This window comes from Erithacus rubecula (genome assembly GCF_903797595.1).
Source record: "Erithacus rubecula genome assembly, contig: scaffold_697_arrow_ctg1, whole genome shotgun sequence".
NCBI classification, from domain to species: domain Eukaryota; kingdom Metazoa; phylum Chordata; class Aves; order Passeriformes; family Muscicapidae; genus Erithacus; species Erithacus rubecula.
In genome coordinates this window covers 1-13,551 of record NW_027635642.1, presented here as the reverse complement: position 1 = coordinate 13,551, position 13,551 = coordinate 1, and the positions used below count along the sequence as shown (strand labels likewise).

At 64.6% G+C, this 13,551-nt stretch overlaps 1 protein-coding gene across 1 annotated transcript; it reads left to right on the top strand.

Moving 5' to 3' along the window:
• LOC306816587 (small conductance calcium-activated potassium channel protein 1-like) lies at positions 1–11,339 on the top strand (the record flags this gene model as incomplete). Its single annotated transcript, XM_079333012.1, is given in 6 exon segments — positions 1–245; positions 6,983–7,098; positions 9,239–9,340; positions 9,342–9,677; positions 9,759–9,854; positions 10,917–11,339. Coding segments are annotated over 4 exon segments (900 nt in total). The 5' UTR covers positions 1–245; positions 6,983–7,098; positions 9,239–9,295.
• Between the last annotated feature and the right edge of the window lie 2,212 nt (positions 11,340–13,551).

Genomic DNA, 13,551 nt, shown 5'->3' with positions numbered 1-13,551 from the left:
CATCGCAACGGCGCCGCAATCGCCGCCCGCAGCCCCCGCGGCCGCCGCCGCCTGCGCGCTGGGGAAACCGAGGCACGGCCGGGCCGGGAGGGGCTCGGCGGCACCGCGGAGCCGCTGCTCGGGCTCGCCCCCCGCCCCCGGTTGTGCTACCGGAACCCACCGGGACCCCGCGCGTGTCGCCGCCGCCGGGCCATGGGCAGCGGCGGCAGCGCCCGAGCGCGGCGGAGGCCGGGGGTTGGCGGAAGGTGGGTGAATTTTGGGGGAGTCCTCGAGGGTGGGGACCCCCCCTCAGCTCCGGGGGTGCTGTCGGTGCTGGGGAACTCCGCGGCTCGCGGGAATCCCCCCGCATTCCCGGGAATCCCCCCGCTGGCGGGCGCAGTGGCGGGGGGGGAGCCCGGGGAGGGTTTGGGATGAGGAAGGGGCACCATGGGGGGGGATTCCCCGATTTTCTGAGTCTCCGGGGTGTCCGGGGTCTGTTCACCGTCCCCCGGTGCGGCGGAAGGGGGGATGGGAGGGGGTCGCGTTGTGGCAGGAGGAGCCCCCGGCGGTGACAATGAGGACGCGCTGACAGTGACAGTGCCCGGCTAAAAATATCCCGGGCTCCCACCCAGCGCCAGCGCCGCGGTCTCAAGGTCACTGCCCTGCCGGGGGACGGTGGGGGGGACGCGGGGGCGTGGGGCGGGGAAGCCCCCGGCCCCCCCTTTCCCTTCCCCCGCACGCTGCCGTTGTCGCCAGTGTCGCTCCGCCGAGCCGGGAGCCGGCAGCGCCCGCCGCCCCCGCGCCCCCCGGTGCGCGTCCCCGCCGCCCCCCGGTGCGCGTCCCCGTAGCGCGGGGCTGTGACAAGTGAGCGGGAGATGGGGGGGGTGGCAACGGTTTGGGGGGGACACCCCGGGGGTGGCAGCGGTGAAGGGGGGGACACCGCGCGTGGGGGTGTGGGGACAGCGGGGACTCCCTCCCTGAGGGTGTGGGGACAATGGGGATGTCCTGGGGGGGGGTGTGGGGACAGGGAGGGGACACTGGGGAGTCCCTTCCTGCGGGTGTGGGGACAATGGCGGTGTCCTGTCTGGGGGTGTGGGACAATGGGGATCTCCTGTTTGGGGGGACACGGGTTTGGGGACAGCGGGGACTCCCTCCGTGAGGCTGTGGGGACAATGGGGATGTCCTGTCTGTGGGGTGACGAGGGTGGGGACAGTGGGGGTGTCATGTCTGTGGGGTGTTGCGGTGTGTGGTGACAGTGGGGACTCTGTCCCTGCCGGGTTTGTGGTGTGGGGACAGGGGGACTCCCTCCCTGCAGGTGTGGGAACAATGGGGATGTCCTGTCTGGGGGGACACGGGTGTGGGGACAATGGGGATGTCCTGTCTGGGGGGACACGGGTGTGGGGACACCCTCCCTGCGGCGCTGGTGTTGTGGGGACATCATTGCGGTGTGGGGACATCAGGGACGCCCTCCCTGTGGGTGTGGGGACAATGGGGATTTCCTGCCGGGGGTGGGGGGCCCGTGTGGGGACAGTGGGGGACGCCGTTCCTGCGGAGTTTCTGGTGTGGGGACGTGATTGCGACATGGGGACAGTGGGGACTCCCTCTCTGCGGGTGTGGGGACAATGGGGGTGTCCTGTCTGTGGCGTGTTGCGGTGTGTGGGGACATCAGGGACTCCCTCCCCGCGGGGTTCGGCTGCTCGGGGCACCCCCAGCTGATGGAGACAGGGGATTTGGGGGTCCCCGTCCTTGGGGACAATGTGGCTGCTGTCACCAAAGGCGTGACTGCGGCTGAGGGCTTGGTGGCACTCGGGGCTCCCCCCGGATTTGGCCACCAAATGCAGGGGTGGCCTCGGTGCCACAGCGGGGTGGCACAGGGGAGTGACACCGATGGCACAGCGGGGTGACACCCGGCTCAGCACCCCCCAAAATCGGGGGAACCCCGGTTTTGTCACACCCTGTCACACCGGGGGCTCCGGGCAGGTCCTGGCACCGCGTGGCCCTCGAGGCCTCGACGGCGATGCGGGGACCCTGGGGACCCTCGGGGGTCTCCCCGCCCCTCGCCACCTTCCCGGTGACCTTGGCGCACCCGGGGGACCTTGGGGACCCCTCCTCATTCATGGGGACCCCCGCCCTGTCGCGGGGGCGCGGGGCTCTACAGGGGCGTGTGCCAGTTTTGGGGGGGGTCCCTCCTCTCTGGGGGCTTTGTGGCGATGCCGGGGGGGGCGGGCACAGGCGGGTCCCCCCCGGGTGGCCCCGGGAGGGGTCGGCGGTGGCCCGGTGGGGGCAGCCAGGCGGAGCGGCTTTGTCCTTTCGGCGGAGCCGAGCGCGTGGGGGAGGCGCAGGGAGAACCCGGCGCGGCGGCTTTGTCTGGGGACGCCGGCGCGGTGGCGACCAAGGGGGGGGGTGTGGCGAGCCCAGACCCCCCCCCCTGCACTCCCCGGGACCCCCCAGGCCATCCCCAGGCACAGGTAGGGTGGAGGTCCCCGGCTGCGGCGGGAGGGATGGGGTTCCCCCCTTGGGTTGGGGGTGTCGCGGCGGGGTAGGGGGGGGGGATCACGACAGTCTCTGCCACCCCTGGGGACATCGCGGGTGTCGCCGCGTCCCCGAATCCAGTTCTGGGTGTCCCGCTGGAGCTCTGCGGAGGGATTTTCTCGGGGAGACCCCGGCAGCAGGCGGGGATTCCCCGGCGCGGCGGCGGGGCCGGGGAGTTTCGGGTGTCCCCGCGTGTCCCCGCGGGTCCCCGCGGATCCGCCACCCCCTGTGCCTCCCCCTGAGCTGTGGGGGACACACGGACACCCCACGGGTGGCACCGGGTTCGATTCTGTGTGGGGAAATCCCACCCCCGCTCTGCCCGCACCCCGCTGTGCCGTGGGGTGACACGGGGGTGACACGGGGGGGTCGCGGTTGTTGTCACCCCCCATGGCACGACTGGGCTGAGCCATCCCGCTGCCTTTTGGGGAGCAGCGTGACCTCATCCTTGCTCTGTGCGCCCCCCAAAAAAACCACACCGAGCCCAAAAAACCACACCAAGCCCCCCTGCCCTGCTTTGGGGGGGGACAGCAGCGGTGCCACCCCCGGCCCGCCCCGCGCCCGCGGCGATTGCGGGGGCCGGGGGCTCCTGCTGGCACCGCCAGCTGCTCCCCAGCCTGGGACATATGGCCAGGGCCGGGAGGAACCGGGGCCACCGCGGCGGATTTTTGGGCACGGGCGGGGGGGGGTCTGACGCACTCGGTGCCCCCGGCGAGCCCCGAGCCGCGGTGGCGACTGGCGCCGAGCCCCCGTGGCCCCGAGCGGGGTCACCCCACAGCCATGAGCGCCCTCAGGGTCCCCAGACCCCACAAACCCGGGGAACCCCGCGGTGCCACCGGGCTGGCTCCCCCCAAATTCCTGCCCCACCCTGCGGTGATGCCCGGGCAGGAATTAGCGGGGAATAAATAAATCACCCAAAGGCGGGGAGCCTCGGGGCCGCTCGCCGCTATTTTTAGCCGCGCCCTCCCCTCCTCTGCAGTTGCTCCGAGGCAGCTCCGGGGCCACCGGGGGGGCGGCGGGGTCCTGTTGTCACCTCCCTGCCACCCCATTGTCACCCCATTGTCACCCCCGGGACGCTGGCGGCTGCTGCAGCCGGGTCCTGAGGTCCCCCCACCAGTGTCGCTGCTGTCGCAGACGGTGTCACTTGCTTTGCTGTCGCCACCCCGAGGGTCCCCTTGTGCCCTGTCGCCATGCGGGGGGTGGCAGAGCCAGCCGTGGGTGTCCTGCTGCCGTGTCACATCCCGGAGCAGGGACAGTGGTGGCTGTGGCTCAAGGACACGCGGTGACCGTGGAGCTGCCATGTCCCCATCCCTGTCCAGCCATGGGGACAATGGGGACAGGCAGGATCTCCCTGGGCATGGAGCCACAGTTGGGGTGTCCCTTGGGGACAGGGACAGGGGACAGGGGACCGGGACAGGTGATGGGGGACAGGGAATGGAGACAAGGACAGGTGACAGGGGATGGGGACAGGGACAGGGGACAGGGACAGTGGATGGGGACAGGGAATAGGGAGAGGGACAGGGGATGGGGACAGAGACAGGGGATGGAGACAGGGACAGGGGATAGGGGACAGGGAATGGAGACAAGGGCAGGTGACAGGGGAAGGGGACAGGGAACAGGGGATGGGAACAGGGGACAGGGAAGAGGGGATGGGGACAGGGAAGAGGGGACAGGGGACAGGGACACTGGATGGGGACAGGGAATGGGGACAGGGTATGGGGACAGGGACAGGGGACACGACGCCTTCCATTCCGGGCGGATCCATCCCCGAGGATGCTCGGGCAGGGAGGGGGGAGATGGAAGCGCCGCCATCCAGGGGAGTGAAACCACCACGGAGCGGAGCTTCATGAAATATTCACTGTCCCCAGCCCGGGCTGGCCTCACCCGCCCCCAGCTGAGGTGACAAAAACTTTTCCGGGCTGAGGGGCTGGCACAGCCTCGGGGGGAGAGCCCCGAAGTGATTTGGGGAGGAAACATTTCCCCTCCATCCCTGCCCGCTGCGGGATTTTTCCTCGCTCTAGCCGAGTATTAAAAAGAAATGGGAGCCCATTTTCCTGCGATAAATTTGGCAGAATGGAGAGAAAATGATCCGGCTCTGGAGGGGAGCCAGGGCCGCGGCTGCACCGGGAGCAGCTGGGGCTGGAGCGCGGCCGCGCTCGGAGCGCCCGGGGGAACGGCCCCGGTTCGGGAACGGCTCTGCGGGACCGGCCCCGGTTCGGGAACGGCTCTGCGGGACCGGACCCGGTTCTGCGAGAGTGACCCCGGGCTGCGGGACCGGCCCCGGTTCGGGAACGGCTCTGCGGGCCCGGTTCTGCGGGAATGGCCCCGGGCTGCGGGACCGGCCCCGGTTCGGGAACGGCTCTGCGGGCCCGGTTCTGCGGGAATGGCCCCGGGTCTGCGGCAATAGCCCCGGTCTGCAGGAACGGGCCCGGTTCGGCCCCGGGTCTGCGGGAACGGCCCCGGTTCTGTAGGAATGAACTGCCCCGGTTCTGCGGGAGCGGCCCTGGTCTGCGGGAACAGTCCCTGGTCTGCAGGACCGGCCCCGGTTCTGCGGGAATGGCCCCGGTTCTGCGGGAATAGCGCCGGTCTGCGGGAATAGCCCCGGTTCGGCCCCGATCTGCGGGAACTGTCCCGGTTCTGTGGGAACGGCCCCGGTTCTGCAGGAATGAACTGCCACGGTTCTGCGGGAGCAGCCCCGGTCTCCGGGAACGGCCCCGGTTCGGCCCCGGTTCTGCGGGAACGGCCCCGGGTCTGCTGCAATAGCCCCGGTCTGCAGGAACGGGCCCGGTTCGGCCCCGGTTCTGCGGGAATGGCCCCGGTTCTGCGGGAGCGGCCCCGGTCTCCGGGAACGGGCCCGGTTCGGCCCCGGCTGTGCGGGAACGGCCCCGGGACCCCGCAGCTCCAGGGACCGGGGGGCGGGTGGCACTGGTGGCACTGGTGGTGACACTAGTGGCTTGTTCCCGCACTGGTGGCACTGGTGGCTGTCCCGCGGTGTCACTGGTGGATGTCCTCGCACTGGTGACACTGGTGGCTGTCCCGCGGTGTCACTGGTGGATGTCCCTGTGCTGGTGACATTGGTGGCTGTCCAATGGGGTTGTGGGGTTTGGGATGGGGTCCGGGATGGGGTTTTGGGGTCTGGGATGGGGTTTTGGGGTCTGGGGGTGTTATGGGGTGTTGGGCAGGGGGGTTTTGTGGGGCAGCTCTTCCTGCAGGAGGGTTTTGTGCAATGGGGTTTGTGTGTGACACAACCCCCAACCCCTCATGAAAGGGGATTTTGTGTCATGTAGCCCCTCCTGCAATGGGGTTTTGGTACAGTGCAGCCCCTCATGTATTGGGGTTTTTAGTGGGACACAGCCCCTCATGCAATGGGGTTTTTAGTGGGACACAGCCCCTCATGCAAGGGGGTTTTTAGTGTGGTGCAGCCCTTGTGGAATGGGATTATGGGTGCAATAGGGCCCCTGGTGCAAATGGGGTTTTTATGTGATGTAGCCCCTTTATTCAGTGGGGTTTTTAGTGGGACACAGCCCCTTGTGCAATGGGGTTGGTGCAATAGGACCCCTCGTGCTATGGGGTTGGTGCAATAGGACCCCTTGTGCAATGGGGTTTTTGTAGGGTGTTATCTCTCATGGATTGGGTTTGGTGCAATAAGACCCCTCATGCTATGGGGTTTTTAGTGTGCTGCAGCCCCTCATGTGATGGGATTGGTGCAATAGGGTCCCTCGTGCTATGGGGTTTTTGTAGGGTGTTATCCCTCATGCAATGGGGTTGGTGCAATAGGACCCCTTATGTTATGGGTTTTTTGTATGGTGCAGCCTTTCATATAACAGGGTTTTCATGTGACAAAACCCCTTGTGACAATGGGGATTTTTTTATGGTGTAACCCCTCATGCAATGGGGTTTTAGTGTGGTGCAGCCCTTTCTGCAATGGGGTTTTTAGTGGGTCACAGCCCCTCATAATAGAGTTTTTATGGGATATAACCCCTTGTGCAAAGGGGTCGTTGGTGCAATAGGGCCAGTGGTGCAATGGGTTTTTTTTGTGGGATGCAGCCCCTCATTCAAGGGGGTTGTTTGTGCAGTAGAGTCCCTCATGCAATGGGGTTTTTTGTGGTGCAGCCCCTCATGCAATGGGGTTTTTTATGGGATGCAGCCCCTCCTACAATGGGATCACTGGTGGGACACAGCCCCCCTAAACAGGGACATTGCTGTCACACAGCCTCTGGTGCAATGGGGTTTTTCTGTGGGACACAGCTCTGTGCAACGGGGACATTTGTGTGTCACAGCCCCACATTCAATGGGGACATTTGTGCCACAGCCCCTCGTGCCCAGCACTCACTGGCACAGGTGACACGGTGACACCCCCGGGCTGGCACTGCCAGGGCAGGACCCTCCCCAACTGGGGCAGCTCTGGGGGTCCCTGCCCCGTGTCCGGGGGGGGGTTTGGGGACCCCCTAACCCCGCGTGTCCCCCTGACCAGGCGTGGAGGGAATCCCATGGCCCCCGGACCCCCGGACCACCCGCACAGGCAGCCCCGAGCCCGCAGCCCCTGACGACCCCAGGACCCCCCCGGCCGGCCCCGGGGAGCCCCAGCAGGTACGGGGGTGCTTTGGGGTGCCCTGGGGGTGCTTTAGGGTACCCCGGGATTGTTTTGGGGTACCGCGAAGGTATTTTGGGGTGCCCTGAAGGTGTTTTGGGGTGCCCTGTGGTTGCTTTAGGGTACCATGAGGGTACCCCGGGGTTGTTTTGGGGTACCCTGGGGGTGTTCTGGGGGTGCTTTGGGGTGCCCTGGGGGTGCTTTGGGGTACCCCGGGGCTGTTTTGGGGTACCCTGAATGTGTTTTGGGGTGCCCTGAAGGTGTTTTGGGGTGCCCTGTGGGTGCTTTAGGGTACCATGAGGATACCCCGGGGGTATTTTGGGATGCCCTGGGAGTGTTCTGGGGGTGCTTTGGGGTACCCCAGAGATGTTTTGGGGTGCCCTGGGGGCGCTTTGGGGTACCCCGGGGTTGTTTTGGGGTGCCCTGGGGGTGTTCTGGGGGTGCTTTGGGGTACCCCAGAGATGTTTTGGGGTGCCCTGGGGGCGCTTTGGGGTACCCCGGGGTTGTTTTGGGGTGCCCTGGGGGTGTTCTGGGGGTGCTTTGGGGTACCCCAGAGATGTTTTGGGGTCCCCTGGGGGCGATGACGGGGGGCTGTACTGGAGGGGGGCCATTGGCGGGGGGGTTTATGAATTTTGGGGTGCAGCTTGGGCGGGGGGGGGGGGCGGGAGAGCACGAAGGGGGCGTGGCCAAAAGACCGGGCGTGGCCAAAGGCGTGGCGCGAGCGTCTCATCATCGGGGGCGGGATCGGCGCGAACCAATCGGATCGCTGCATCTCCCCAAAGCCCCGCCCCCAGCCCCGCCCCCGGCGCGCCGGTGCCGCCGCCGCGCGCCCCCGGGACCGGCTCGGGCTGCGGCGGCACCGGCGGCGGGACCGGGCCCGGCACAGGCCCGGGGGCACCGCAGGTACCGGGGGCGGGGGAACCGGAGCGGAGCCCCCACGGCGGGACCGGGGGCGGCGGGACCGGGGCTGGCGGGGGAACCGGGCACGGCGGGACCGGACACGGCATCACCGGGGGTGGCGGAACCGGGCACGGCGGGACCGGACACGGCATCACCGGGGGTGGCGGCACCGGGGTGGGGGGGAACCGGGCACGGCGAGACCGGGCACGGCGGCACTGGGGCTGGCGGGGGGACCGGACCGGAGCCCCCCGGCGGGACCGGGGCTGGCGGGGACGCGCAGCTGCGGTTCCGGTTCGGGAGCGGAGATGTCCCGCGGCTGCGGGGAGGTGACAGGGACAGGGACAGAGCGGGGGGGGTGGCCGCGTCCGTGTCCGCAGCGAGGGGGGCGGGACCGGTTCCGTGGGCAGGACACGGGCACAGACACACGGACACACGGACACACGGACACACGGACACACGGACACGGCCCCGCGGGCAGACGTGTCGCTGTGGTCACGGTGCGTCCCCGTCACTGCCACGTCCCCCACGAGCGCCACGCGTCCCCTTCGTGGGCAGGACACGGACCTGTGGTCACAGTGTGTCCCCCACGGACAGGACATGTCCCCGTGGTCATAGTGTGTCCCCCATTGGCAGGACATGTCCCCGTGGTCACAGGTTGTTCCCCCACGGACAGGACATGTCCCTGTGGTCACAGTGTGTCCCCCACGGACAGGACATGTCCCCGTGGTCATAGTGTGTCCCCCATTGGCAGGACATGTCCCCGTGGTCACAGGTTGTTCCCCCACGGGCATGACGTGTCCCCCACGGGCAGGACATGTCCCCGTGGTCACAGGGTGTCCCCCATTGGCAGGACAGGTGCCTGTGGTCATAGTGTGTCCCCATGGGTAGGACATGTCCCTTGTGGTCACAGGGTGTCCCCCACGGGCATGATATGTCCCCCACGGGCAGGACATGTCCCTGTGGTCACAGCGTGTCCCCATGGGCATGACATGTCCCCACTGACAGGACATGTCCCTGTGGTCACAGTGTGTCCCCATGGGTAGGACATGTCCCCACTGACAGGACATGTCCCTGTGGTCACAGGGTGTCCCCATGGGCAGGACATGTCCCCATGGGTAGGACATGTTCCGACGTACAGGACATGTCCCCACCCCCCCACCTCCCCGCGCATCATCCCGTGTCCCCATGTCCCCTCTCCCTGCCACCCACCGTGTCCCCCTGGTGTCCCCTGTCGCGCAGGTGGCCCCCGCGCCGCTGAGCCATGCGGGATCGCCCGGCGCTGTCGCCAGCAGAGCCATGAGCAGCTGTCGCCACAATGGGGGGGTGACACGGGCGCGGGGCCCCCCCGAGCTCCTCCGCCCGCACCCCGCAACCCCCGGACGGGGAAACGCAACCGCTGCGCCCCTCCCCCAGCCCGCGCCTCCCGGTGCTCGTGTCCCGCCCGGACCATCCGGCGGCGACAGAAGCCGCGTTTGTGGCCACCACAGCGGGTCAAGAGGCGAGCGAGGAGCGGGCGGGCGAGCGGAGGAGGAACCAGAACATCGGCTACCGGCTGGGGCACCGGCGAGCCCTGTTCGAGAAGCGCAAACGCCTGAGCGACTACGCGCTGATTTTCGGCATGTTCGGCATCGTGGTGATGGTGACAGAGACGGAGCTGTCCTGGGGGGTCTACACCAAGGTTTGGGGGGTGATGGGGTGGGGTTGGGGGGGGTTTTGGGGTGTGGGTTTTGGGGGGGTTTAAGGTGTGCCCGTGTTGTAGGAATCGTCGTATTCGTTTGCGCTCAAGTGTCTCATCAGCCTGTCCACGCTCATCCTGCTGGGGCTGATCGTGATGTATCACGCCAGGGAGATCCAGGTGAGGCAAAGAAAAAAAAAAAAATTAAAGCAAACAAACAAAAAAATGAGAACCCAGATTAAAATCCTGCGGCAAACCCACCACGTTTAATCGTTAAAAATAACCCAACTCCAATCGAGAGCACGAATTCCAGCTCAACGGCCATTAATCAATTAACCAAAAAAAATCTCCAGTTAAGAAACCAAATTCAGGCCCTACTGCCAAAACACCACTTTTAATCAATTAAAAAAAAAAAAACTAGTCCAATTAAAAACCCAAATAAAAACCCTACTGGAAAACTCCCAATTAAGAAACCGAATTCCCGCCCCAGTGCAAACGGACAAGAAACTCAACGTATTTAATCAATAAAAAAACCAACTTAAGTTAAAAACTCAAATCCAAACCCTACCACAAACATACCGCATTTAATCAATTAAAAATGCCCTCCTAATTAAGAACCCAAATAAAATCCTACCGCAGAACTCCAGCTGAGAAACCAAATTCCTGACCCAGTGCAAATGGATGGGAAGCTCAACGCATTTAATCAATAAAAATAAAACAACTTCAGTTGAGAATCCGAATTGAAACCTGACCACAAACTCACCGCATATAATCAACTAAATTGATTAAAAACCCAATTAAGACCCTGAATCCCCCCAGCTCTTTATGGTGGACAACGGCGCCGACGACTGGCGCATCGCCATGACCTCGGAGCGCGTCTTCTTCATCGCTCTGGAGGTTATGAAACCAAATTCAAACCCTACACAAACTCACTGCATTTAATCAGTTAGAAATACCCTCCAATATAAGAACCCAAATTAAACTGTCCTGCCAACCCACCACTTGTAATTAATTTAAAAAGGAAACAAGTCCAGTTAAAAATCCAAATAAAACCCTACCGGAAAACTCCAATGAAGAAACCGAATTCCCACCTCGGTGCAAATGGACGTGAAACTCAACGCATTTAATCAATAAAAAAAGCCATCTTCAGTTGAGAACCCAAATTCAAATCCTACCAGAAACCCAACACATATAATCAATTAAATTGATTAAAAACCCAATTAATACCTTAAATCCCCCCAGCTCTTCATGGTGGACAACGGCGCCGACGACTGGCGCATCGCCATGACCTCGGAGCGCGTCTTCTTCATCGCCCTGGAGCTGCTGGTGTGCGCCATCCACCCCATCCCCGGGCAGTACCTGTTCACCTGGACCGCCCGCCTGGCCTTCACCTACGCGGCCTCGGTGGCCCACGCCGACGTGGACATCGTGCTGTCCATCCCCATGTTCCTGCGGCTGTACCTGCTGGGCAGGGTGATGCTGCTGCACAGCAAGCTCTTCACCGACGCCTCGTCGCGCAGCATCGGGGCACTCAACAAGATCAACTTCAACACGCGCTTCGTCATGAAGACGCTCATGACCATCTGCCCCGGCACCGTGCTGCTGGTGTTCAGCATCTCCTCCTGGATCATCGCCGCCTGGACGGTGCGAGTCTGCGAGAGGTGAGGGGTGGGGGGGGTTTGGGGGGTGTTGGGGGGGTTTGGGGGTGGTGGGATGGAGTTTGGTGGGGTTTGGGGTGGTGGGATGGGGTTTTGGGGGTGTTTGGGAGTGATGGGATGGGGTTTTGGGGGGGTTTGGGGGTGGTGGGATTGGGGTTGGGGGTGTTTGGGGGGGGTTTGGGGGGTGTTGGGGGGTGTTGGGGGTGGTGGAATGGGGTTTGTGGGTGGTGGGATGGGGTTTGGGAATTGTGGAATGGGGTTTGGGAGTGGTGGAATGGGGTTTGGGGGGTTTTGGGGTGGTGGGATGGTTGTGGGATGGGGTTTGGGGGTGGTGGGATGGGGTTTGGGGGGGTTGGGAATCAGGGGATGGGGTTTTGGGGGGGTTTGGGGATCATGGGATGGGGTTTGGGGGGATTTGGGGTGGTGGGATGGTGGTGGGATGGGGTTTGTGGGTGGTGGGATGGGGTTTGTGGGTGGTGGGATGGGGTTTGGGGGGGGTTGGGAGGGTTTCGGGGAGGGTTTAGGGGTCATGGGATGGGGTTTGGGGGAGTTTGGGATCATGGAATGGGGTTTGGGAGTGGTGGGATGGGGTTTGGGAGTTGTGGAATGGAGTTTAGGGTGGTGGGATTGGGTTTGGGGGTGCTTGGGGGGGGTTTGGGGGTGGTGGGATTGGGTTTGGGGTGTTTGGGGGGGGTTTGGGGATGGTGGGATGGGGTTTGGGGGGGTTTGGGGATCATGGGATGGGGGTTTGGGGGGGTGGGATGGGGTTTTGGGGGGGTTTGGGGTGGTGGGATGGCTGTGGAATGGGGTTTGGGGGTGGTGGGATGGGGTTTGAGGGTGGTCGGATAGGGTTTGGGGGGATTTGGGGGGTTTGGGGGTGGTGGGATGGGCTTTGGGTGTTGTGGGATGGGGTTTGGGGTGGTGGGGTGGAGTTTGGGGATCATGGAATGGCATTTGGGGTGGTTAGGGGTTTGTGAAATGGGGTTTTGGGGGTCGTGGAATGCGGTTTGGGGGTTGTGGGATGACATTTGGGGTGGTTAGGGATCGTGGAATGGTGTTTGGGGTTTGTGAAGGGGTTTGGGAATTGTGGAATGGAGTTTGTGGGTTGTGGAATGGGATTTTGGGTGGTTGGATGGTTGTGGGATGGGGTTTTGGGGATCATGGAATGGGGTTTGAGGAGATTGGGGGTCTATCAGGTGGGATTTGGGGACAGCTGGGGATCTCACAGAGGAGCCCAAAGACTGGGGGCCGGGGGTGTCAAAGATTTGGGGTCCCACGGGGGGGACAAAGACTGGGAGTCCCAAAGAGCAGAGCAGAAACTGGGGGTCCCACAGGGGGGTCCGCGGCTGTGCCACTCCCCCCTCGGGGATGCGCTGCTCGGGGGATGTCCCCAGGGGGTCCCCAAGATGTCCCCGGGGATTCTGGGGTGTCCCCGGGGGTGTCGCCATGTCCCCGGGAGTGTTGGCATTGTCCCCGCGGGGTTCTCGGGATGTCCCCAAAGGGTCCCCGAGATGTCCCCGGGGGTGTTGGCCATGTCCCCAGGGGTACCGAGATGTCCCGGGGGGTGTCCGGGATGTCCCCGCGATGTCCCCGCGGTGTTCTGGGTTGTCCCCGCGGTGTCCCCGCGATGTCCCGGGTTGTCCCCGCGATGTCCCGGGTTGTCCCCGCGGTGTCCCCGCGGTGTTTTGGGTTGTCCCCGCGATGTCCCGGGTTGTCCCCGCGGTGTCCCCGCGGTGTCCCCGCCCCTGCTGTCCCCGATGTCCCCCAGCCCCGCTCGGGGGTCGCGCATTAACCGCTCTTGTTTTCCCTCCCTGCCCGCTCTGCTGCTTGCAGGGACAAACTGTGAGTGACCGCAGGGACCGTCCCGAGTGGCCGCAGGGACCGTCCCTCCCCCCAGGCTTCTGCTCCCCCAAAATCCCCGAATTTAGGATTAGCTGCAGCCTGGGGGGGGGCACGGAAAGGGGCTGGGACCCCTTTTCCTCTTGGAACCTCAGCTGTCCCCTCCCCCGCGTCCCCCAGCTTGGGGACACCCCTGGTGGCTTTTGGGGGGCAATTTCAGAGCGACCCCACAAGGAGTTGAGAGTCTCCAAAGGGATTTTGGGGTTTTTTCCCCCCTCCCCGATTTTTGTCCCCCCGCTTTTCCCCCGTCCTGGCCCCGCACGTTTTGGGAATTTTTGGGAGATGTCACCGTGGCTGTCACCTCCCCCCCTGACCCCGCG